Raw genomic sequence first — 27,957 nt, 5'->3', positions numbered from 1 at the left:
TCTTTTTCCCTTTATTATATTAAAGACCAGAAGGTGGAGTTTTAGCTAGATGGGCTCAGTCCTGTAAAATAAACTCCAATCAAAAGAGTCCTGCATGCAGAATCATATAGGACTATTCAAAATAAGTTTCTTGGGACAGATAAGTGGCACAGAAAATAGAGCATTGACACTGGAGTCAGGAGGACCTGAGTTCAAATTTGGCTTCAGATATTTGACACTTACTACCCTATGACCTTGGGCAAATTACTTAACTCCAGTTGCCTTGCAGAAAATACAAAACTAAATCAAACCGATTTCCCCTTCTCCCCAAACAAAGAAACAAAAAGTAAAAATAACAAAAACAAAACCAAGGTTCTTAAGGCTGGTATTCTATAAAAGTTTTTTTTTTTTAATTTATCATTTAGTTACAAATAATATTATATTTGAATTCCTTCTAACTTCTAACTAGATCCATTTTAAGATACAGTTTAGAGCATAACAACTTAGTTTTGCTAACTTTGAAAGAAACTAGATCTAGGCCTTGGGCAAAAATCATTAATAATATTCAATATTTGCATATTTTAAGTTTTGTAAAGCATTTTGTGTATATTATTTCATTCGAATGAATGAAAAAATGATTGCATGCTTTTTATGTGCCCAGATTGTGCATACAAATAGAAAAAGCTAGACAGCCACAGCTCTTAAGAAGCTCACATTCTAATTGAGAACACTTAAAAAGAAATTTCACTACAGGAAAGATGGAAAAGTCCAGATGTCCTAAGTATTTAGTTGTAAGTAAATGGTAAGACTTCAAAGTTCCTTAGATTTTATCAGTAGGTCAGGTGACAGTGTCAAGAATCTGCAGGCAGTAGAGGCAATGAAGGTGATCGAGTCTAATTTTTCACCTCACCAGAATGAATAGCTGATTCCTCTGCTCTCATCCAAGCTGTATGAATAGTCAGGGTACCTCTGTGGATTCAGAATAATTCCACTTCTGAGAGTTGATGAACGAGGAAAGCAGAAGGTAATAAGACATCCTTAGTAGTCATCCTCCTATCCCAATCCACCGTCCTCTAATTTTTATAACTCAATTAAGTTATACTACTACAGATGTTACTACCACCATCTTATGGATGAAAGAACTAAACCTCAAAAAGGTTCAGGATTTACCCATAGTTATTCAGTTAAAAAGTATCAGAAGTAAAATTTAAATCCAAATCTATCTTGACTCCAGATCTCATATTCTCACTATTTTCTTATCCCACATTAAAGCCAGTAGTTCTAAAAGCTTTGGATAATATTTATTGGTGCTTTTAAAATATGGACAGGGCCTTTCTATATACTTGTAAATAAGCAAGTTTTCTTGGGGACCATAATTTATCAACATTGAGAGAACAACCTAGCTTTTACTGAACTTTTTTTTTCTCTTTTATCTCATGTGTATGTGAAGATTGATAATGATATCTGTAGTGCATCTGAATATATGTTAAGAAAATCACATAGATTGAAATGTGCAGTAGTGATATTTTATTTTTCAGAGTGCTAAAGTAGCATTTATATGGCATCCTGAGGGATTTGTATGTTCTGTGAGGAAGCTATTCCCTTCCAATTAAATTGCTTCCTCTTAGGTAGCCCTGTTATTTTCAAAAATCCTCCAGGAATATCCTATGCTTTACCATTGGGGCATATTGAATACTTGTTCCAAAAATAGCAATTAAACCCTAATATGTATCTCCCTTTGAAATCTTTGACATACAGTAAATAATATAGTTGATAAGATATATACAACAGTTGTTTATTAAGCACCTACGATGTGCCAGACATTGTGCTAAAAACTTGGACTATAAGAAACAAATGAGACAGTCTCTTAAGGAGTTTACATCATCTTCTAGCCTCTAATGCTGGATGTCTCTGCTTCACATGACTTATATCTCCCATTATTTATACCTGGACACTTACTCTCTGATATCTATATGTTGGGTTGGTAGTTCTTTTGATTATTCTCCACAATCACTTTTTTTGGCCATTCACTAAATTTGAAAAGACAGTAACTAATCGAAAATCATTAATATTTTCACAATAAACAAAACATAATTTTTTTAATTTAAAATTTTTTTTTGACAAAATCCATTTTTCTGGGAACCAAAATCTCAGATTACTAGAATTTTTTCCTACAGTATCATATGATAATAATATTTAGTCTTCAGAAATCCTCTGTCCCAATCTTATTTTACAAATGAGGAAACTGAGATCAAGGAAGGTCAAATAACTGAAGTCATCCAGGTAAGTAAGCCTCAGGGGTAGCATTTGAACCCAGATCCTCTGACTCCAAGCTCAGTCCTTTTTCTACTCTATATTTAAAATATGGAGAGTTATAGATATATTTCTTCCTAAGATCTAAAGTTTATATAGAATAGCTTTTTTTTTTTTGTATTTAATAACTTTTTATTGATAGAACCCATACCAGGGTAATTTTTTACAGCATTATCCCTTGCATTCACTTCTGTTCCAATTTTTCCCCTCCTTCCCTCCACTCCCTCCCCCAGATGGCAAGCAGTCCTATACATGTTGAATAGGTTACAGTATATCCTAGATACAATATATGTGTGCAGATAGAATAGCTTTTTAAATGAAGGTCAGTAAGCTTTACTTACTTTCAAATTTTTGTTCAATTCAGCATCCATTAAACACTTACTTTACACAAGCCCTTGTGTTAGATGACAGAACAAAGGCAGAAACAAGATAACCTCTTTTATGATGGATCTTCCATTCTCCTGTGAGAATACCAAATGAACAAAAGCATATACAAAGTAATTTCAAGAAGGTGGTCGTGCTAATAATTAGTGCTTCAGAAAGAAGCCTACTTCTGAACTGGACTTTGAGGGAAGCTAACATTTCTAAAAAGTGGAGAAGAGAAGAGAGTACATTCTAGACAAGAGAAAGAGGAAAAAGATGGAGTGTTATGATGAACAGCCATTTGGCCATCTTAATGGGAATAGAGAATGGGAACGGGGTAAAATGCAAAATAACCTTGCCTGTGTTGAAGTTGTAAAGTTGTTTTTTTTTTTTTTTTAAACAATATAAGAAATTACATTGGGATCTTTCTTCAGTACTTCAGTGGATCATGATGGGATCAATGTATATATCCCTTTAAGTAGCGCAGATCAAAAAAAATATGCACTCTTTTCTACTTTTTGTCCCATAAATTATCCACAGAAAGTACAACCAATGTACTAGGAAACTTCCTCTTTGAAGCTCCTGACATTGTAATTATACCAAAAATTGGAATACATGAGAGCTGTCCTTTGGTTATCTTTCTTTCATTATGTGACCAGCCAGTTACAAATTTCCGTGGTGATTCTTTACTGTCACATAGTGCTAAGCAGGGTTGGTATTCAGAGAAAGCATGGGAGGAAGCTTCAAAAGAGACGGTGGAGAGAGGAAAAACTGAAACCAGGTTCTAGGGTAGACCAATACTTCCTAGGGTTCTAAGAAATAGTAAAAGTAAGCAAGATTATTCTTCACCATTTCAAATGTGACCTATTGACAGTATAAGTGCTATATTGAAGGGCTCATAATATTTCAGATAACATGAATTTAGAAATCTGTGTCAGTGAGAGACTTGTTTATTTTTTGCCTATATTTTTATTTTTATTTTTACTTTTCATGGCTTTAGGAGCAGTAGATCTTGATGCCTTAACAGATGAAAAAGAAAGAAAAGCTTTAGAAGGAATGATTAACAATTTTGGGCAAACACCTTGTCAGCTATTAAAGGTAAATCATTAACAAGTTATTGACATTAGGAAGTATCAAAATTTGAATTGCCAAAGATTGACATTATAAATGTTTTGAGTCTTGTCTTTTTAAACCCTTATTCCAAAAGACCATTCAGAACATTGGAGGAAAAAATTATAGTACTGCAGCATTATGCACTATCTGCAGCTAAGTGGCACAGTGGATCTGGAGTAAAGAAAACTCATCTTTCTGAGTTCAAATCTGACCTCAGACACTTACTGGTTTTGTGACCCTGGGCAAGTCAATTAACCCTGTTTCCTTTAATTTCCTCATCTGTAAAATGAGCTGGAGAAGGAAATGGCAAATCTTCTGGTATCTTTGCCAAGAAAACCCAAATAGGGTAACAGTCAGACATAATTATTAAATTATTCTTAAATTATTAAACATCAATTTAATCACATTTCAAAATAACAAGAGTCAGTGTAACTATATAATCTTGCTTTATGAATTATTTCATCACTCTTTCAAAGACTGAGTTTTGAAGGAACAGTCCTGCAGGGCTAGAGCTCTCTAAAGAGAGCTGACTTGCTCCTTATTGCCTTTGAGAATGGAGATAGGACAAATGAGGGGAGGCTCTTCAGCAGTGAAATGGGTTACTGAATGAAATAATAAACTTCTTATCCCTAGAAGTATTAAAATAGAGACTGGATGAAGAAAACCTGCATAGTGGGAGGTTTCATTAGATGACATAATGCAATTTTTAGTTTTAAATTTTTACTATTTCTTTTCCTGCCATTAAGACATACTACAAGGTAAAAATTTCCTTTATTTGACCATTTACTTCACACACTTAAGTTATTCCTGAAAAGAAAAAGGAACTATGTTCCAGGCACAGTACTACATGGTAGGAATGCAATAGAAAAAAGGAAGGACCCTACTTTCAAGAAGGTTATAATATAGTGGTAGAAAACAACATACAAAAGGAAACTGGGTGCAAGGGAAAGGGCAAAGACACCATAGGGTATCCAGAGAGGAATGTCTTGTTTCATGGACTTGAAATTAAGTGAGATGAAAATCCAACTTTTTCCCTTTATAAAGTAAGGAAGAGCCTTCAGCTCTGATCAGATGGGAAGGTGGGAAGGTATTGAATATCCAAAGCTTAAGTTAGCATCATGGTGATAAGATTAGAAGGGATTGGTTTATCCTGGGAGGGGCATATTGTTTCATGAAGTTGAAACCAACCAGAGTTGTAGATGAAATAAAATAAATAAAATGAAAAAGAGTTTCATGGCAGGGCTCATCTGTTGAGCTCTTGTTGTGGGTGAGCCACCATCTAGCAGCTGGCATTCAGGCAGTCAGGAAGAAGATTCCTGAAAATGACCTTTTTAAATGATTGACAGATGTAAAATGTGAGAGCTTAAGCATTCTGATACTTTTTGGAGTAATTACCCTTAGCATTTTTTACTTTCATGAGATATATATATACTTTCTGATCATTGATTCTCACTGTAATTCACAGATACATTCTAGCTACGCAAATGAATCTTGACCTGCTTGAATCAATTGTCCTTAGGTACCTAATAGCTCTATATTTACAACTTCATATTTTGTGTGGTCCTAGATTTGTTTTAAAGTGTGTACTTCATCCCTTACCTGTTTGTGTATTCAGTTCAATGTGTTAAATACTTATGAAGCCCCTATTATGTGCAAAGTAAAGTGCCAGGTCCTGGAAATAAAAGACAGACTTGAAGTAATACCTACTCTCATGGAGAAAACCTCCTGCTTGGGTTTACAACATGTATGCAAATAAATTAAAACAAAGTATTTGCTATGCAGAGAGCATACTCCTAATTAAAGGATATCCGGAGACCTTCTGTAAAAGGAAACACTCAAGTTGTGCTTTGAAAAAAGCTAATCTTTCTGTAATAAAGAGAGAGAGCTTTCTAGAGATGGAGGAGCACTGAAGGAAGGGCCTAGAAACTTGAGAGGAAGGTTGTCTAGGAAGAACAGATTGTAAGCACATTGGATCAGAAGGGACAACATACAACTGAAATGAGAGGTCCGAAGGAAGGCAGATAAAAAAGAATTTTAGGGGGTAGTCCTTTATCCTGGAGGCAAAAGAGAACCCACTGAAGATTTTTGAATAGGATGTTTGTGACATAGTCAGATTCCTGTTTTAGGAATATCAATTTGGCAGTGGGAGGAAATTAAGATTTAAATAGGAGAGAATCTGAAGGTGAAAGTGAGAGATAAGGGGGACCAAATTAGAAGACTGGTGAAATTGTTCAGGTAAGAGGTGATGGGCATGTCACCCAGAGTAAAGACTGTGTGAGTGAAAAGAAGGAAGAGAAGAAAGATAAAGATAGGATTGATAAGACTTAAAAACTAACTGGATATGGGAATTGAAGGAATACTTTATCCTATATAGTTATTATAATAATTCTGTTGTAGTTTTCAGCAGTTTGAAGGTTTGGCTAAAGAGTAAAGTGACTTTAAGTTGTGAGCGACACATTTGTAATATATGCTGTATATGGACTCTTTAATTATTTTTTCCCTTAAAATTATTCTAAAGGAACCACATCCTCCAAGATTATCAGCAGAAGAAGTAGTACAGAGACAAACCAAAACAGATACTGCAGCCTTGAACCTCTTCCAGCATCTCCCTGAACTCAACTCATTTTTCATAGAGGTAAAATTCTACTCTGTAACATCACCAAAACATACCTAGTTTGAAATAATACCAACTTTTATTCAAGTACATTTAATAATGGAAGGGGAGCGGTTGAATAGATAATAAAAAACCATAGCATAGAGAACAAAAAAAAAAAAAAAACTTTGAACCTGGTTAGAAGAACTGAGCTTGAATTGTTTCTTCTGCTTCTTTGATCTTGGTCTTAACTTCTGAATTTCCCAATCTGTGAAATAGTGATATTTACCATACCTACTTCAACAGGGTTGGGAAGACCAAATGAATTATGTAAAGCACTTCATAAAGATAAGAAATTATACAAATATGTTGTTTACAAATAACTTGCAATTGGCTTTTGAAAATACTTTTCCTTGTTTTTTTACTTTGAAGATTAAGCAGAAGTCTGAACTGAGCTGCTTATTCTTCCTGAGATTACTTTATATTGTTTTACAACCTCCAAGGACTTTCTAATATCTCCAGGATCAAGTAGAGATTCCTTTATATGTCATTTAATACTTTTCACAATTTATCTCCTTTCCTTCTTTTTTTCATTCAACATACTCTGTAACCCAATAATCTGGCCTATTTGCTATTTAATGTTTAATGATCTCCCGGTTCTGCTCATTTCACTCAGCATCAGTTCATGTAAGTCTCTCCAGGCCTCTCTAAAATCATCCTGCTGGTCATTTCTTACTGACCAATAATATTCCATAACATTCATATACCACAATTTATTCAGCCATTCTCCAATTGATGGGCATCCACTCAGTTTCCAGTTTGTAGCCACTACAAACAGAGCTGCCACAAACATTTTTGCACATGTGGGTCCCTTTCCCATTTTAAAGATCTCTTTGGGATATAATCTCAGTAGTAACACTGCTGGGTCAAAGGGTATGCATAGTTTGATAACTTTTTGGACATTATTCCAAATTGCTCTCCAGAATGGTTGATTCAGTTCACAGTTCCCAACAATCAATAATGTATCAGTGTCTCAGCTTTCCTAATTCCTCTCCAACATTCATCCTTTTCTTTTCCTGTCATCTCTGGCTACCACATTTGAATGTAAATTTCTTCAGAACAATGACTGGTTTGCCTTTTTTTCTTTCTTTTTCTTTTTCTTTCTTTTTTTTTTTTTTTTTTTGGTATTCCCAGTGCTTGGCACTCAGTAAATGCTTAATAAAGAAATGCTTGCTTATGGGTTCATGTAAAGGGTGTATAAGAGCTAAGAGATCTGGGAAAGGAGACAGACTTCAAGATAGAGACCATCCTGGTGGCTCTCTTGCCTCCTGCACTGAAACCAAGACCCATTCCAGAGGGCCTTCAGAATGGGTCTTGGTTTCTGCAGGAGGCAGGCGAGCCACTAGGAGGCTGATAAAGATGGAATGAACTCTATTATAAGAACATCATCATAGGTGTCAGTCTTGTAGAATAGATGTCAACTTCTAGAACTATACTAAGTATATGTAAACTAGAGAATCATTATATTAATTCCACTGAGTTAACACCTTGTTGTAGGATTAAATCAGTCACACTGAACTACAGAACTCACATGCTAAACTAGATAACTATTGTCTTATCAATACCACTGAGTTAACACCTTGTAGGATTAAATCAGTCATACAGAATTCCTGTCCTTTACATGTTCATACTGTCTTTAAAGGGTGAACAAATAAGTAGTTTGGTCTAAATTGTGTCCCTGGAATTTGCATAAGTACTTTAATGCCTCTCAGTGACATACGCTCTTACATTATTTTAAGTCATTAGTCTAGGTAAGGGTGTCAGTAAGGGAGTTGAGCAAATTTATTTAATATTCTGCTGATCTGTGATTTCATCTGTGTGGCTGTTTCTGCTACTAATGCTGATTTTAAGTCACTATATTTCCCCTCACCTCCATTTTTCTTTTCATTATATGCTTAACAAACAACAACAGACACAAACATTTCATTATCACAGATAAAAACAGGAAGGAGTACTAGATATGCAACTGTACTAAAATTGTTCTGCCTGTCTTTTTCCAAACTTCTTTTTTTTAAATGTATTTTTAAATGCTGTATTGATGCTCTTTTCTTTCATTTCTGTTTTTTTTTTTTGCATCACTGTTTTTTTTTTTTAATCACTTACTTATCAATTCCTCCCCTCCAATAGAAATTCTCATTTATTTTTTATTTTGATTTTCTCTTATTAATCTCTTTCCCATTAGTCTATCTCCACATTGAGCAAGTAAAAAAACAAAACAAAACAAAACAAAAAACCCTGTGTAATAAACCCTCAAAGTATACATGTGTAATCTAGCAAAACAAATTCCCTCAATCACCATGTCTGAAAATGTATAAATTACATGTTTCTTTATGTATTTTAAGTTAATCACTTCTTTAGCAGGAGTGAGTGGCATGGCATGTTTCATCTTTACTGATATTGTATTCATTATTGTGTATTCATCTTCATTTTTTTGTATGCAATTTATCATTGCATTAATCAGTATTCTAAAGTCTTTCAAAGTTGTTTTTCTCTGTAAATCTGTCATTGTATAAATTGTACTCTTAAGTTCTGCTCATTTTTCCTCTGAATCAGTTCATAAAGGTCTTCTCATTTTCCTCTATAATTGTCAATTTCATCATTATTATGACACATTACTGTTTTGTTACATGTATATATCACAATTTGTTTAGTCATTGACCATTCTCTAATGGGGAAATAGCCCTTTAGATTCCAATTTTTTATGATAATGAAAAAACTTGTTACAAATATTTTGTACATGAAGATCTTTTTATTCCTTTAAAAAAAATTTCCTTGGAGTACAGCATAAACCTAATGGTAATACGTCTGGACTAAAAAGTATGGCAGATTTGATAAATCTCTGGGCATAGTTCCACATTGCTTTCTTGTATGACTGGAATAATTCACAATTCTACCAATAGTCTATTAATAATATACCTGTTTTCTTCTATATTGGTTTGCTTACTTTCTTGGGGAGGGCAGCGGTAAAGGCAAGGGGAAAGAAAAATTGAGAACACAAAATGTTATAAGAATGAATGTTGAAAACTATCTTTACAGGTATTTGGGAAAATAAAATACTATTGAGAAAAAAAATACCTGTTTTCTTGCAGCTACTCCAATAGTTTCTTTTTTAATTTTGTCATTTTTACCAGTATAAAGGGTGAACTTAAAAGTACTTCAAAGTTGCTTTAATTATATTCCTCTAATTATTATTGATTTAGAGCATTTTTTTACTTTTTTAAAAACAGGTTGACTTACTTCCTTTGAAAACTACCTATTCTCAAGAAATTATCTGTCAAATCTATGGATAGGGGGAAGAGTTCATGGCCAAATAAGAAATAGAGAAGTTCATAGGAGACAAAATGGATAATTTTGATTACATAAAATTAAAAAGGTTTTGGGTAAACAATAAACCAAAACAGCTAAAATTAGAAGAAAAGCAAAAAAATTTCCTGTACTCCAAGGAAAAAAAGCAAGTTTTTCTGATTAAGGTCTCATTTACAAAATATTGTCACATTTACAAGAATAAGAGCCATTCACTAATTGATAAATAGCCAAAGCATTTGAGTAAGCTGTTTTTAGAGGAAGAAATCAAAGCTCTCAATAGCCATATGAAAAAAAGCAATCTTTAAATCACTAATAATTAGAGAAATATGCATTAGGATAACTCTGGGGTACCAACTCATACCCATCAAATTGACGAAGAAGACAAAGAAGGGGAAAGATAAATACTGAAGGGCTGTAGAGAAGTAAATATATTGTTGGTGAAGTTGTGAACTAGTCTGTTTATTCTGAAAAGCAATTTAGAACTATGCCCCAAAAGCTATTATATTTTACCTACCAGCAATATCACTACCAAATCTAAGCCCAAAGAGATCAAAGAAAGAAGAAAAGGACCTCATATATGTACCCTTTCTTCCTTTCTTCTTTTTTTCCCTTTCTTCCTTTTTTCCCTTCCTTCCTCTCTTTTTTCTTCCCTTCCTTCCTCTCTCCCTTTCCTTCCCTCCCTTCCCTTTCTCCCCTTCTTCTCTTCCCTTCCTTCCTTTCTTTCTACCTTCTTTCTTTCATTCCTTCCTTCTAAACATTTTTTTTTGGTTGGGGGAGAACTATTTGGCACAACTACTAAAAAACCCTGCCTGTTCATATCATTTGACCATTTATCTTTTGAAGAATGACTCTTAGTCTTATAAATTTGAATTACTTCATAATATAAAACATTCCTAAATTAAACTTGCTTCAAAAATCTCCCCCCTTCCCCAGTTAATAGTTTCCTTTTACTTTCTAATACATTATATTTATCTGTGCAAAACTTTTTTTAATAATACCTAGTCAAAACTGTCCATTTTTTCTTATGTGATTTTCTTTGTTACTGGTTTCTTTCTCTATTCATAGATCTAAAAGGCAATTTTTTTTACTTTGTGTTCCTACCCTCCCTAATTTTTTTATGATGTTTTTTGGGTTTTTTGTAACTATAGTTCTTTATTTTCTAGAAGTTTTAGTTGCATTCCTAATTTATGAAGCTGTTCTTTCTTTGTTGTTGTTGTTGCTGAATTTTGCCTTCTAATTCATCCAGCTCTCTTCCTTCATTTTATGGATTTATTTATCCCATTCACATTCATAATCGTCATTCTTAATTGTGCATTTTTTCTTAAGGACATCTCTAATTATTAGCTAAAATGTAATTCTCTGCTGTATTCATATATTGGTTCTATTTTTGTTCTGTGGTATCCAACCAATATAACTAATCCCTTTTCCACAAGATTGGCCAGGCATCAGAAATGCAAAGGCAAAAAAAGAAGTTTCTGTCCATGAGGATCTTAAATGTTTTCAGGGAAAATAGTATATTTATATATTATTAATAAAAAAAAAAAAAAAGAAAGAAATAATGGTAATGATAGAAAAGTGGGGAGAACCAGCAGCTTGGTTGATTAAGATAGATTTTAAAAATAGGCTTTGATGGACACTTTGAATTCTAAAAGATAAAGGTGATAAGTTTTCAAAATACTTTCCTCACAATAATTCTACAAGGTAAGTTGAATAATAGCAGTATTTCCTTTTGAGAGAGGAGGAAAGTGGAACAGAGAGAGGTGAAAGACCTTACCCAAAGAAATAGAGTTGATTAGTGGCAGAACCAGAAGTTGAATCTAGAACGTTTAACCCCAAGTCCATTGATCTTTCTCTCTCTCCACTTGATTGGGAATCTTTCTGATTTAAATTCTAATATTTTTCTGTTTTCCTATTAGGGTATCAGTGATGGTGTTCCACTAGTAAAAGCTATTGTTCCCAGAAATCAGCCTCGTTCTTTTATGACACAGGGTAGTCCAGAGATACTGGTGAGTTGGTTTTTATCTTTTTCAGACCCTGTTGTTCTCATGAGACTAGTGAAATTAAAAAAAAAAAAAAAAGTAATAAAGCCCCGTAAACCATAACAAGTTCATCTTTTGCCATGTTATCAAGTTAAAAGAAAAAGTCAAGTTTGATATACATAAAGAGAACACAGGTAAGTCAAATGGATTTGTTTTGGCTTATAAATGCTGCACTAAGTAAAAGATATAGCAGAGTATTTTATCAGTTAATTTCTGATTCTAACTTATGTAACAATATATCCAAGAATGATAGCATTACCCCTCAATTTATCTATTATAGATAGTTGTATATTAATAATTTTTGAGAACTTAAGGGAAAATGATATATTATTAAATATAGTAACTATAGTCATATTTGACAGTTTTGAGTGAAAGTAAAAGAGACAGAGTTCTTGTTGAACCTTTTGAGAATTTTTTTATTTTTTACACAATTAAAAAACATTTCTCATTTAGTTATCTAAATGTTAAAATGTTAGATTCCCCAAATCATCAGTGGAAAAGGAAAGCTAATTCATCTAACTTCATCATTTGTATGTTGTTTTCCAGTTAACAGTAAGCATGAATTGTGTAATTGGAACCCATGGATGGCTGCCTTACGACAGAAACATTTCTAATTATTTTACATTCATCAAAGATCAAACTGTGACAAATCCTAAGTAAGTACAGGAATAGTATTGATGGTCACAGGTGGACAGTAACATTCCTTCCTTTCAGTTTATTACCTAATAACAGATGATCTTCTTGAGTCCCTTAGGTAGCAACATATGCCTTTGTTTCTACGTGAGTGCTTCATTTGATTCCTCAGCTTTGCCCAGATCTTCATTTTCTATATACTCTGACACTTTGAACTTCTTGCCCAATTGTTCATCCACTTTTTTCTCTAAATGAAGAATGTTGCTTAATCCTCTGGTTTTGGAAGCCATGCTTAATCTTCTCATTTCAGTAATTCCATCCATGATCTTATTGCTAACATCATTGATATTAGCAGCAAAAAAATTGTTTATTGCCCCCCTACCAATAATTTCTTATCATAAAAGATATCACTGTGGTAAAATGAATACAGTGCCTTTAAAACTTTTTTTTTGGGGGGGGTCATGCAGTGACAGATGAGTTGTATTTAAAGAATATGAAATAACATGAATTTCAGAAAAAGCAAAAAAAAATCTTTCTTTCGGTTTATCCAATTGTTCAGAAATAATCCTTTTTTTTTTTTTTTTTTTTGTTAACGTGTTTATAGAACTCAGCGTGGCATAAATGGTCCTTTTGCTCCAGGACTAGCTATTACTTCTAAGCTATTTGTAGTATCACATGATGCAAAGTTATTATTCAGTGCGGGACACTGGGACAATAGCATTCGAGTAACATCACTCACCAGAGGCAAAATGATTGCACAGCACATCAGGCATATGGGTAAGGATTAACTTTAATTTCTGAAATAAAAACATCTTTTATACTTGCAATGAGCAGTCTTAGTCTAACAGAAGATGTGAAACATACTTCCCTCCTCTTGATGGACAGATGGGGAGCTGCAGGTGGAAACTGCATACAATGTCAGAAATGTTTATTCTGTAAATTAGTTTTACTTCTTTTCTTTATTACAAGAAAAGGTTCATGCCAGGCATAATCCTACAAACATTAGCACATTTGATTCTCACAACAACCCTGGGAGATAAGTATGGCCATTTTACAGTTGAGGAAATGGAGGCAGACAGAAGAACTTGCTTGAGATCCCATAGATAGGAAGGACATGAGGCTAAATTTGAATTCAGGTCTTTCTGACTCTGTGCAATATGGTATTACTAGCTTCTTTTCTTTTGGGACTGGAGTTATAAATAAGAAGGAGCAGCCAAATTTAGATATTTGGTCACCTTATATTAACTTAGTTCCTTTTATAAAGTTTTCTTTTCTTCTAGATATTGTGACCTGCTTATCCACAGATTATTGTGGAATACATTTGATTTCTGGTTCCAGAGATACTACGTGTATGGTATGGCAAGTAGTACAGCAGGTAAGTACACTTCCCTAGGGCAGAATCAAGGTTTGTACTCCTACAACACCCAATCAAGTGATCTTTCCAATATATTATGAAAAAGCAAATTCCATATTTACAGTTAAATCAGTGTGTGTAACTTTTAAGATAGTGATGAATAACCTCAGTTATAACTGTAATATTTGTTCATGATTTGCAAGTTAATTTCAGTAAGAACTACATTATTACTAAAATAGCCTGTTGGAAGATGGCCTTACTTTTGCTCTGTTGTTTTGCTAATAGGGAGGTATACCTGTGGGTTTAGGGCCCAAACCACTTCAGATTCTTTATGGACACACTGATGAAGTATCTAGTGTTGGGATCAGCACTGAACTAGACCTGGCAGTGTCAGGAGCAAGGGTAAGATTTTGCCTTTTTATAAAAAAAAAAGTGGCAGGGGAAAAAAAAAGTCTAAAATGAGTTTTATTTTGGGGATTCTTAGCAAGTAGGTAGGAGGAACTATATTTATATGGGAATCTTGAAAGAAATGAATACAGAAAAAAATTGAAAGCAGTTGTGATTTATTGCTACTTGAAAAAAATTTGAATTTCTTCAGTTATAAATCTGCTAAACAGTAGGTTGGAGGAATCATAAAGTGTAAGTTCTTTAAGGATAGGGACTGTTTGCTTTTAGGCTTTGTATTCCCCGTGGCTGCCATAGTACCAAGAATATAATAGGCCCTCCAAAAATGCTCATGGAATTGAAAGAAATGAAAGATTGAGATAGAATCTGAGAATAGGGAATGTTCCAGAAAGTACGTTATTTTGTTAGTCTTCTATTCTTATTTCTGTCCACCCTCCCCAGATTTATTTCCCTTGCTCCTTTATACAATGTCCTTTCCTTTTCCTTGTCCTTTTGGTCTTTTTCTAGCTTCTATTATCTCTACTTTGCAGGATGGCACTGTGATTATTCATACAATTCAGAAAGGCCAATACATGAGGACTTTGCGACCGCCGTGTGAGAGTTCTCTCCTGTTGACAATTCCCAACTTGGCCCTGTCATGGGAAGGACATATTATTGTCCATTCCAGCATTGAAGAAAATACTACTCTCAAGGTACATAATGTTTACTCCATTCATGTAATAATTCTGGACGATAGCTATTCATTTAGTCTCACATTGTATTGATTTTGGTTGGGCATTTTGAAGAGAGTAGGAAAGTCCTTACTTCAGGACTTTATTTCAGATTTCTTCCACTGTTTATGTCTATAGGAGGAAAATATCATGACAGTGTTATATATTAGTGATCTGTGTTATACTTTATTAAAATACATATGAAAAAGAATAATTTTTATTACACTGGAACAATTAAATCTAAAGTGGATGTTGTCTGGTTGTATGCAGTGTTTCTTCTCAGTCTCAAATACAATAATTTTGAAAATTAGATTCTTATATTATGGAGAATATTGCAAATGACATTTTTTAGTAATATAAGCCTTTTTTATCTGGAGGTATTATTTTAATGTCTTTTAAAACATTCTCTATTAAGCAATTATTATTGAATCTTTATTTGTAAAAAAGGAAAAGAGACTATGATTCCCACTTCCTTGGGTTATTGAAAGAAGATATTGTGCACTTAAATGTTTGGCAAATTATAAAGCTCTATATTAGTATACTACTAGTATTATTATCCTTAAACTCCTGAATTCTTTTTACCATATTTTTTATTTTAAATTTTCTGAGGCTCAGAAGTTATTCCTTGTCATAACCATAGATTTAAATATGAAAGAAGCCAGAAAAAGGAAAGACTCTTTATTACATACTCTGAAATCCCACATATTATATTCTCTACAGGATAAAAATGCTTTACATCTCTTTTCTGTGAATGGAAAGTATCTAGGATCTGAGACCCTTACAGAACAAATAACAGATATGTGTGTAGCTGGAGAGCACATCATAGCAGGCAGCTTGCAAGGGTTCCTGTCTATACGAGATCTCCACAGGTAAAAAAAAAAAAAAAATAAACTAGAATCATCAGCTCATCATTTAAGAAAAGTGTTGCATGATTAAAATGCAGGTTGATTGTCTTTCAGTAATTTCAATAATTATCTCAGATGTCTCCTTTGGCACCTGTGACAGGAATGTTGAAAGCTAATGTCATGTTTCATGCTTAGGACTTGAAAGGCTTTGTCAGAGTGACACTTAGAGTAGAACAGGCCAAGGACTAGGTGAGGAATGAGTTCTAGCACCATTAAAATATTTTTCTCACAATGCTATTTATGATTATCAAAAAAAGTGCCACCTTTGGAAGAAAGAAGCAATATCTTTAAGTAGAATGTTTTTCTCTTTAGCACATGACACTTTTGGGACTCTCAGAGGGTGAATTCCCTTATTGTAGAATTTTTGATTCTTGATTTCTATAAAATTCCTTCCACCTCTATCATATGTAAAAGTCTTTGTGCAGTATGAAACTATTATTTTATTTGTATTCTTTAATTCATTTCTTTTCTAGCTTAAATCTGAGTGTCTCCCCATTAGCCATGAGGCTGCCTATTTACTGTGTTTCTGTTACCAAAGAACATAGCCACATTCTTGTGGGACTGGAAGATGGCAAACTGATTATCGTTGGTGTTGGCAAGCCAGCTGAGGTAATGTTTACCAGCAAGAATTTTCTGTCTTGGACTATTAAAGATTCTCTTATTTTTCCTCAATTCCAGCTGAATTAAATTGTAATGCTTTCCTTTCTCTTGTCAAACCTAGACTTAGGTCTGCTAAGTAGCTTGTAAGTACAAAGTAGGAATTCTCTTGATTTTTATTTTTATACACATGCAATATGTCAGTTGCTTTTCTTTAAAAGCATCATTTCCCCCTTCATTTCATAAAGAATTTCTTCACGTTACCTCTGCTGATAATTTAATTCTTTGTGGTGAAGTAAATTTGCAAGCATTCATCACTTCCTGAATCAAATATCAAAACTGTTATCAAATAACTACTTGCTTCTGGGTGAAAGAGAGTTATAGCAATTACACTCAAGAGTTTGAGTTTCAATATAAGTAAAAACAAAAAAGGCCATTTTTAACCTCAGTGCCATGGGTTATCCTCATTGAGAGATCCTGATAGTATGATACTCTCTCATATTAATTTTGCAACCAAAAAACCTCTAGGATTCATCTCATGTTGATACTAATTTTGTGTGTGTGTGTGTGTGTGTGTGTGTAGATTCTTAGTCAGCGGGTTGATTTTATTTTAATCTATTTGAAAGGAAATATTAGATTTGTGTTCCATTTTAAAAACAGATATGTGTATAAGATATAATACATTATCTATGGTAATTGTTATTCATTCTTTCATTCATTTGCTAAGGCAATTGAGGTTAAGTGACTTGCCCAGGGCCCCACACCTAGGAAGTGTTAAGTGTCTGAGATCAGATTTGAACTCAGGTCCTCCTGACTTTAGGGCTGGTGCTTTATCTATTGCACCATCTAGCTGTCCCTGGTAATTGCTGTTATTGATACATACTGACATCAAGGAAATAATATTAACTTTGTTTTGTATTTATTTTCCTAACTTTTTAATGCTTGACCATAGGATTTATGTGTGTGTTTTTCATACTGTCAAGAAGGTATATCCCACTGGCATATATCTGTCTTTTAGTAATTCTGCACATCCATTAAAAAATATTTTACACTGCCATCTTCAACAAAATGTACTATACTTAGAATTATGCAGCATCTTTTTGTTTTTCCTTCTCAGGTTATTTTTGCTTTCTTTCTAAATCCAATCTTTCTTGTGCAACAAGATAACTGTACAAATATGTATAAATATATTGTTTTTAACATATGGGACTACCTACCATCTAGGGGAGGGGATGAAGGGAAGGAGGGGAAAAGTTGGAACAGAAGTTTTTGCAAGGGTCAATGTTGAAAAATTACCCATGCATATGTTTTGTATATAAAAAGCTATTAAAAAAAAAGAATTATGCAGCATCAGCAAGAATCTAGAGATTCCAAAGGTTATTTGGAAAGGTAAAACTTCATTTGGGCCCTATGCTGCTGACTTAAAATATGTAGTTAAAATATGCCTATTTACTTAAGATCTAAGTGTGGTATAGATTTTGTTATATATTGAATAAAAGTCTCAAGATAAGAAAGAATTTATTAATTTGTAACACCTAGAAATTTCACTTAATAATTTAAAATTTAATACAGGAAGCCCATAAATATGATTCAGGGTAGTTAAGACATAAGAAATTATAGTTACTTATTTCTGTAGCTCTCCTACTATTATGAAAGCAAGCTATTTTGTAAGTTAAAATATTCAAGGTGAATTCTAAATATAACTCTAATGTCTAGATATAAATATGATCTCATTCTATAAAAACAGGATTTATCTCTATTTTGTATAATGTCATGCTACTCTATATTTTGGGGAACAATATTATAGGACATATATTTGACTCTTTAAAAAAAATCAGGTTTTGATATTCATTGCTCTCTTCTTCCCCAGCCCCAATTTTCTTCCTCTACTAACATCAGCAGCAGCTCCCTCTCTCCACTTGATAAGTGGATAAGCTCCACCACAGGAACAAAAGCTGATGGTTCCATGTCCCTTGGCCTTTTGAGCTCACTATTTACAATCACATTGCTCAGTATAATTGGCAAGGAAATAAGCATTCATATCATGCCTGTTTATATGCCAGGCATTATGCTTTAGAAAAATATTATCTCATTTGATTCTTATGACAACCCTATGAAATGGGTGTTATCTCCATTTTACAATTAAAGAAACTGAGTGAAAAGAGGTTAAGTGGGTTGCTAAGGATCATATAGGTGGTGAGTATCTGAGACTGGATTGGAACTCAAGTTTTCCAGATTTAAAGTCCAGCCCTGCATCTGCTATGCCACTTAGCTGCTTTAAATGGCTTGGGGATGATTCAGGTGGCTTATTTTTGTAATTTGATTTAATAACAGGAATCCTTAGAAGTAGCTAACTCTTAATTTCTGATGTCTTTAATATTGGCTATTTGGAATCCTTGTATTTTTAACTTTCCTTTTAATTACAAACTTAACAAAAACAAATATTTCCATATATAAAGAAGAAAAAAGAGGGATACTTATGAAGCCACGGATCTCTATTAATCTATAGCTTGGTTTTTGTTTCAGTTTATTTTCCCTTTCTGAACTTTTTTCCTTGCATGTATCTTACAAAAAGGTTTCATGGACACTTTTTCTTTTTCTTTTTGGCATTACTATCCCACTGTAGAGTTTTCCCACTCTACTCCATAAATCCATCTCCTCTCATCCCCCTAAAAGCCAATCTCCTTTAACATATACATAGTCAAGCAAACAGATATTGGCCATGTCTGAAAATATCTATCTTATTCTAGAGTGACAATCACAATTCATTATCAGTATTTTAGAATTGTGATTAATTATTGTTACTTGGAGTTCTTGAATCTTTCAAAGTTGTACTCCCTTTCAGTGTTGTAGATGTTAAGTAAAAAAAAAAATCACAGTTCTTATATAAAACAGTGTTGTCGTTTCTGTTTCTGCTCACCTCACTCACATTAGTTTATGTGAATTTATAAAGATTTTCAGGATCTTCTCCCATGCTATTGGATATAGATATAATTTAAAATTTTCTATCTTATTCTTCTTTATTTGTTCAGTCTAAGTACTCCTAAAGGAGATTTATAACTATTTTTTAAAATTTCTTTCCTATTGTTAAATTGTATTTCTCTAAAAATTTTATTTAGGAAAAATGCTCATACATAGATGCTATTGATTTTTTAAAACAAAATCAGTATTTTATCATCTTCTTTGTTCTGTGGATGATAGTATGGATATGATTTTTAAGTGATAATCCACATAAAAGATAGGCCAAAAAAAAAAAAAGAGTGGGGAAAATTTAGCCATGAGGGCAGAGAGAACTGGACACCAAAGTAAATGTGATAGGAAGAAATTCATTATTGATTCATGAGTGATTTCCTGACAGAGTTGTCAAGAAACTGTCAAATGTAAGAATTTAATAATTTTTACATAGCGAGACTATTCAATTTATTTTATTAGTATGATACCTTTTAACTGCTTGTGAAAGAGTACGTAGTCATATTTTTATTCATATGTCAAACAAAAGTTATGAGAATTAACTATACTAAAAACAGAAGTATTTGTTGTTTGCAAATTTTCCAGAATCATCACCTGACGTATTAATTTAATTTATACTTCTTAAAACAACCTTTCACGCATTTTCTGAATTATTTTTTTAACAGATGCGTACAGGTCAGCTGTCTCGAAAGTTGTGGGGATCTAGCAAACGGCTCAGCCAGATTTCAGCTGGAGAGACAGAATATAACACTCAGCATTCTAAGTGATTACTGCTTATAGCTGCTACCATTGATCACCAAAACTTGATTTATTTTTGTCACTTTAACCAAATCTCTGAATTTTATGATGACTCAATGTTTTTAATTCAGAAAATCATTGGTAAATTATAAAATTTATCGTATGTGTACTATATTTTACAAAGGTACAGTCTTGTCTTCATCATTTAAAAAATTCTTTACCTAGTCCCAGTGAATTAAATGGTATTAATAGTCTTTCTTATTCTGCTCCCAAATGGAGAAAAAATACAAGGGATTAGACTTAGTGTTTATGTTGTGTTCTATTGTTTAATAGTCTGTATAACCATTGTATAGTCCATATTTTATTTCTGAGAAAACTAAGATAAAAATTGAAGAAATGACTTATTTATTTTGATTATATTTATCATTCTAAACAGAACAAGATAAGGTACTTATTCTGAAAAGCTTATTATAGAATATTGGAGAAAGATGGCCTTTTATACAAGCTGTTTAGGCCTCCTCTTCTTTTAAAAATGGGAGTATTTAAGCAACTGATTTTTTTTCTGGAGCTCCTACTGAAATAAAGAATTCTTCAAGTCTGTTTGTTGCACTGCTGCTGGATGTTCCAAAGTCATTTGTAGTTAAATACAAGGATGTATGATAAACCAAAAAAAAAAAAGTATAGAAATTGCTACATGACCCTCTTTCAATAAAAACTCATTACATAGCTCTCTGAGATATTCCTCAAATGATCTTTATCTTAAAATAATAAAGGCCATGGGGAAAGTAGAAGGACAAGAAGTAAATTTTTGTCCTTTTGATTTATTAGTAGTTAAACAAAATTAAACTAAAATAACTGTCTTCAGTTTTAACATTCAAATCCTTTGAAATGCATTTGGAACATCATAATTCTTTATCAGCATGATTTTATTTTGTGTAGGTTTTATTATTTCTGAACTTTTATGTACTAAACAAGTTGTTTTCCTGAAGTTACTAGAATTCAGCAAAATATCCCAAGTTGAAATTGTCTTATTTTGATGTGATTTATGTGTTAATTGGAAAACTGTATAACATTTTAAAAAGCAAACATTGAGATACCATCTTTTAAAAATATATGTATTTCCAATTCATGGTTATGAAAACTAGTTGGTTTAGGTTGACGGACTTAATTCCTGTTTATTCTAGTTAAATGCTGAAAGTCAAAGTCTTTATTGTTCAAAACTAACAGAAAAGAATTGGTTTTATTTTAAAAGTAAGAGATTGATAAGCACAGTGTCTTATAAACTCATCTTCACATTTCTCATGTAGTGGATTGAACTCACAACTCTTTGAAACAATAATTTTGCAAAATATTCCACAAGGCATAGTTTTTCCTACTTGATTTAATTAGGTATATATGTGTGATTGTTTATTTATTTTTAAAGTTTTATTGATGCCTTCTCTTTTTATGTCAGTTTAGTTTTCTTTTAATTAAACTTTTTCATCCCAGATAACTTGACTAATCCAGATAGCATTTAGTATTGACCTCTTTAGAACTTTATTGGTTGGTGAGAAATTTTAAATAAAGGATTTTATGTAATGGAAGATGTTAAATAGATAAGATATTCATAGGAAGGATTTGGTGTCAAGAAACATTACGAGAAAAGAATGTGTTTCCATGGCTTATCTCAGTTCAAAATTTAAAAATTAAATGCACTAGTTATAGGGTAAAATATTTTTAAGAAGGTATTACAAATAATTTGATGTCCCATGAATGTGTACAATATGTACAAGGATGATGTCCCATATGTGTACAATAGACTAACTGCAAATGTAAAATTATGTGACAGGCAAAGGATTATGTAGAGGTCTCAGAACAGAACTCACTAGATAATCATTGGTTTTATTATTTTTATTAGTTAATTACATTCATTTTAATATAATTTTATTATTAGAATTAGTAATCAGTTAACAGATAAAGTGTGGTTATCTGTATATATATTTTTGTTTTTCCATGTTTGAGATTATATCAAGTGGAATTAATGTGATCATGTTTCTAAATGAACTAAAAAAAAAAAATTTTTGTTTACCAAAGTGAAATTAGAACTTTTTGTTTGAGATTTTTCCTAAGACTTGTACAGAGAGCTTTAGATGGGGTCACTTTTTATTTATTTAAAAAATATGCAAAATCAAGTACCAGATATTTTAATTAGAAGTTTAGCACCTGTACAAAATGCCATTTGAGTATATCATTTGAATTTATTGGTGTCTTAATTTATTTAAAAAATCATCATATTTTGCTTATTTTCTAAATGGAGAAACAATGAACTTTCTCAGGGTTTCTATTATTTAGAAAGCATATATATTTTGTGGTAGAAATGCTACAAGGTTTGGTCTAAATAGGAACTAAATAGTTAAGGCCAATTGTATTACTAGATAATCATAGCACTAGGATGCTAGTTTTGTGTAATCCTGTTTTTTCATATTTAAAAAAATATATACACAATATACTAAAATACAAAGAGAAGTTACCACCACCAAGTAAAGACCTCTTTTTACAAACTATTTTGGAATTCTACAATAATTCAGAAAAACAGAATGGTAAATTTCCTACCTATGATACATTACTAAATATAAAAACAAAAAAATATACCTATCTATTAGCCGACACAAAATACAAAGAAAAATAATGGATAAAATCCAAGAGAAGTAATATAATGTTTTGGATTTCATGTAAAAACTTTTTTTATATTATATAAAGAGAGAAGCCTGACTTATTAGCTGTCTAATTTCTAGTGAGTCAGATTACCTCTCTGTGCTTCCATTTCTTCATTTAAAATAAGGAATGTAGATCTTTTCTGGCTCTAAAATTCAAGGGTTATTAATTGTCATTTAAGAAACAGAATCAGAAGTAGAATATTTATAAACTTAAAATATGACTTAAAATCATTTTTTGCAACAAAAAATTCCCTTGTAATTCTGATGGAAGCAGCCTGAAATAATGAATACCAAGGATGATGGAAGTTCAGATTTCACCTCTGACACTTAATACCTGTGCAGCCATGGGTATCTTCACCTTTTCTGAACCTTGGCAATGGGAAACTTTTAATGATGATGGCAGTGATCACATTTTGGTTTTTGGCTTATTTCAGGATAGAAACTTTCTAAAAGTTTTAATTTTAGTACTTTTAACCCTTTATGTGAATATTTTATTGTCAATTGCTTATTTTAAATGGAGGAAGGGAAGGACAGACACACAAGGAAAGGGAGGAATAGGAAGAGAATTGAGGGGTAAATCAGTAGCAAATTAAAAACAAATCCTGTTTTAGGGAGACTATATGAAATATGAAGCACATTTAAAACTGAAAATCAATGGAAATTCATTTTTCATGTGGAGCTCATATTGCTTTCTTTTCCCCCAACAGCAATCTGGATCCAAGTCTTGAAATTTTCATTTCATATACATCTTTATGTATATGTATATCTTATAATATTCTTATGAATAGCTTATGAATACTCACTTAAGACATGAAATAAATTATGTCATATAATGTTATTTTTGAGATCATTTAAGTACATTTCCTGTAACAATGGCAGATTTCTTTAGCAAGGAATATTAGTGAGACTTGATGCTGTTTTTTTTTTTTCTGTTTAGAAATTATCTTTGAAAATCCATTGAGAAATTAAACATATGCCAGAGTTAATTTGATTTGAGAGTCTAGGAGTGACCAATATCCTTATTTTCTATTTTGAACTAATAGGAACAAAATAGACTATAATAAGTTTTCTATTTCATTATTAGAGACCTTGTCTTTGTCACGATGAGTTTTTTTAATTTCTTTTTTTGCCTTGTTTTTATTGCCTTTCCCCAGCAAACTATTGTTAAAAACTCAAGTCAGATGAACTTCAGAAGTTTAATTTTCTATGTATTTTTAAGTATGCTAACATTACAATAGTAAGTAAGTTCTAGTAAAATACTGGAAGGATTTATCAAAATCTAATTCTTGGGTTTATTGATAGGGAGATGATTGAAATATAATACTATTGTGTCATACAGAAATTGCATCTTTCATTCCTTTTACCCTATTTTAACTTCATTAACCAGAGTCAGTGTTTACTTTGTGCCACTTGAAGCAGCTGAAAGTATTCTTCCTAGAAAAGTCTCTCCTTTTATTATCTGTCCCTAACCTTCTCTTTTGTAAAATTCACCATAGATGTTACACAAAGAAAGGAACTTGACATTAAATTTTCTTCTTTAATCAAAGGGAGGAATAACTAAAAATTTCAATATAGAGAACTTTAATATCCCCCGATTCTCCTTTGAGTAGGTGTCCATATATTCTAGATGAACATTTTTCCCCCTCAAATGTATTTTTCCTAATGGAATCAGTGTGCCTACCCTTAGTAAAAATTTAAGTAAAATTTTCTTGGAGCAGATTTTATCTTTTTAAAATCTGCTTTCTAAGCCACAGAGGCAATTTTTTTTTTGTCAGCTGTCTTAACTCATATACTATGAACCTTTATTAATCCATTTAAAATCTTTTGTCTTTTATCCTTGAAGATAACACTTTAAATAGCTAAAAAAAATAAGGTGAAGTATTATTTGTTATGAGATCATAGTATGATTAACATTTTGCAGTTAAAATGAGTGCAAATATCACAAAAGTGGGAACATCATAAAGTGTGATTTTAAAGGAATCTTTAGCATTCTAGATTTCAAATAAAGGTATCTGCATGCTTCATCAGTTTAGACTCAAATCAGGTTATTTTGCTTGCCTTTTTAAACTAAATTGATCAAGCACAGTTTCATTATATTTTTGATGACCATAGCATACAATCCATTTGTTATAGGAAACGATGGTATCATGAAGAATATGTTTAACACACAAACTCTAAACCAGAAAATAATTCTACTCATAACCTCGTTTTACTTTTAAAATTAAAGGCACACTTAATTTCTCCAGTTCTACCTGCCATCTGTTTATTTGTGGAATGGTATTTCAAGTAAAATGTTTAATAAAAAAACTCATGGTTAGTTTTACTGAATTGGCTTCCTTCCCCCTCTCCCTCCACTTCTTACTTTGTTACAAGAAATAACAACACCCCCCTCCACCCCCAAAGAGATTAGGGAATTTCTTTTTCTTTTTTTTGGTATTTGTATCTTTAGCATCTAGAATAGTGCAAAATAAGATGAAAAAAAAATTTACAACAGATACAAAAAAAAAATCCTCATTTAAAGAAAACAGGTGTACTCCTCATGGTAAACTTCAGTTAGAAATAAACTTACTTACTCATGTCCTAAGCTGAACTTTCTTGCAGTTTTCTATGTATATGTGTGCAGATACTTTCTACATGCACTGGAGAAGGGCTTAGAATTCTTAAGCTAACCAGCCAAGACTGATTAAATTTCTAGAAAGTTATTCTGAGTAAAGAAGAAAGTTCAGCAAGAATTTAGAAAAAGAGTAGATATAATAGTATATATCTTTGTCTTTAAAAAACAAAAACTGATCTCAGAAATTCAGGAGAAAATACTTCCAGCCCTTTATTGAACATTTGCTTTTCTGTTTTTTTAAAAAGATATTTCCATATAAACTCTCATTTTATTTTGTTATGTAGAATTCACAATTATGTCTTGTTTAAATATATATACACACACATATATTTTTAAACTGGAAGCAGCCATAGAGATTGCCTAGCTTTGAGTCTTTGTAATTTAAGTATCCAGCAGACTGCTAGGCACAGTAGAGGCACTTAAAAAATACTTGTTGAATTGAACTGAATAATTCAAACCTTTCATTTTACAAGTGAGAAAACTAAGGTCCATGATCATATTGTTAGTTAATAGTAGGGCCTCAGACTCCATATTCAATTAATCTGTCCTTTGGAAAATTAGGTTAATGTCTCTTATTATAAACTAGAAAATATAATTTTGGTGCATATACTTATCAATCCTTTTATTCTTATGCATTTTTATTTTATTTGGCCATTAAATGGAGTTAGGAACTAGACTTATGATTTCACTGCTTTGGAAAACTCAGTTGAAGCCATCAGTGCAGCTTGGCATCTTCTGTGCAATCTCAGAAGCTAAGTCAAACATTTAAGCAACAACTAATATGTAGCAAGCACTAAGGACCAAGGATGCAAAGAAAGGCAAAAACAGTCCCTGCTGCAAAGAAGCTCAAAATCTAACGGGAGAGAAAACAATTATAAAGATTATGAAATAAACATACAAAATTGCGAAATAGAGCGTCTCATTTGATGAACTGACAAATTAACTGTCTTGCCTGGGGTCATAACAACCAGTGTTTGTTAGAGGTAAGATTTGAATCCAGGTCTTCTGACTTTGACATTAGCTTTTTGGGGAAGCTAGATTACACAATGGATCGAGCACTGGCTCTCAAGTCAGGAAGACCTGAGTTCAAATCTGGCCTCAGAAACTTAATACTTCTTAGCCTCAACAAAAAGTAAACAAAAAACTCAGACATTAGCTTTTTATCCACTAATTTGGCTGCTATATCTCCAAAAATTTTTTTTAAAACACACATACATAATTAAGACATTGTCTTAGATATGAATTCATTTACAATTTTTCTCTTTTTTTAATTTACAATTTAAAAATAGTTCCCACATGTCAGTATTTGAAGTTACACTTTCTAATTCCTTGTGAGGATGATCTAAAGATCAGTTTGCAATTTTAAAAAATGTTTCTTTTGCTAAGATGCTTAAAACTTAAGTATAACTGAGAAGATGGAAATCATTTTCTCTTGATCCCCTAGTATATATAAGGATAGAAGATTAACTTTGTTTCTCATAGTGTTTCTTTCCTTAACAATTCAACTCCAAAATTATTACACATTACTAAGAAACTTTATTGTCTTTTTTCACTTCATTATTTGATAGAAAAATGATTGTCAAGTCTTTTCACCAGCGTTTCCTCTGCAGCTCCAAATCTCCAAACAGAGTTAGGAGATCTATGCTTCTTGCTTCTCCCATAAAACTCCTTTTAATTTCAAGATTTAGGGCAATAAAAATGAGCAAAAATGTAACCAGAACATGGCCTGGTCATCTTGCATTTTTCTGACTCTTGCCAATTTCTGTTATAGTAATAAGGTAGTCATAACATTTCTCATTTTTTTGATGAAAATTCCATTACATTTTCAGAGGATGGTTGTCATCCTCCAGCCAATATCACCTTGTATGCACATATATTACATACTTTCTTTGCATTTCATCACAGAATTATAGAAGAAAAGCAATGACTTTTTGTCCAGCATTTTAGAAATTGTACTATTGCTTAATATGCTAAAAATAGCAACTGAAGAATTTAAAAGTCATATAATTTTAAAATGTGCCTCAAAATTTGCTTAGTTTCTTGACACTAGAAAATAGGCCACTAAGCCTTAGAAGATTCTTCATTGTGTAAATGTGACGATGATTTTTTTTTTTCCTATGCCAAAACGAAAAAAAAAAAGCCTTTAAAGTCAATCAAGTCTTAACTGGGATGATGAGTATCTCTAATATTGATTATTCTTTCAGTTGTAATGAAGTTGCTATTAGGTGCAATATATTCTTGTGCTTTTAAAGTTGTACATGGTGATTTTTTTTTTTGTTAAATCAAGTACATTTTAATTATTTTAAATGTTTGTATATGAGCCGATATTTGATTTTTTTTTCTGTACAGCACGACTGAAGATGGTCTAAAATTTTTTGCACTTTTTTAGTCTCTTGAAAATTTGTAATCAATTTCTAAGAATGTACTTATTTTGTATATAAAATGACAAAATTAGCTTTGTATATGTCATATGCACACACGTGTATATATGTATATAGATATAAAAGTGGGTTTGAATCAAATAAAAAAACTGGATGTTCTTTTCCTGGTGTTTGAGTGGATATCTACT

The 27,957-nt window shown here is 32.1% G+C and overlaps 1 protein-coding gene across 1 annotated transcript in view; it reads left to right on the top strand.

Annotated features, from left to right (window-relative positions):
- The window catches only part of NBEAL1 (neurobeachin like 1), a 199,154-nt gene extending 171,226 nt beyond the window's left edge, over positions 1-27,928 (top strand). Inside the window, exons 45-55 of the mRNA XM_051983755.1 lie at positions 3,656-3,753; positions 6,287-6,403; positions 11,644-11,733; positions 12,313-12,422; positions 13,004-13,176; positions 13,680-13,774; positions 14,039-14,155; positions 14,689-14,850; positions 15,589-15,737; positions 16,247-16,382; positions 20,006-27,928. Coding sequence (XP_051839715.1) covers positions 3,656-3,753; positions 6,287-6,403; positions 11,644-11,733; positions 12,313-12,422; positions 13,004-13,176; positions 13,680-13,774; positions 14,039-14,155; positions 14,689-14,850; positions 15,589-15,737; positions 16,247-16,382; positions 20,006-20,107 — 1,349 coding nt within the window. The 3' untranslated portion in view covers positions 20,108-27,928. The remainder of the gene's footprint in view (positions 1-3,655; positions 3,754-6,286; positions 6,404-11,643; positions 11,734-12,312; positions 12,423-13,003; positions 13,177-13,679; positions 13,775-14,038; positions 14,156-14,688; positions 14,851-15,588; positions 15,738-16,246; positions 16,383-20,005) is intronic.
- The last annotated feature ends 29 nt before the right edge of the window (positions 27,929-27,957 follow it).

The sequence above is a fragment of the Antechinus flavipes genome, chromosome 3, assembly GCF_016432865.1.
Source record: "Antechinus flavipes isolate AdamAnt ecotype Samford, QLD, Australia chromosome 3, AdamAnt_v2, whole genome shotgun sequence".
Taxonomy (NCBI): domain Eukaryota; kingdom Metazoa; phylum Chordata; class Mammalia; order Dasyuromorphia; family Dasyuridae; genus Antechinus; species Antechinus flavipes.
This window is presented reverse-complemented; position numbering and strand designations above follow the sequence as displayed.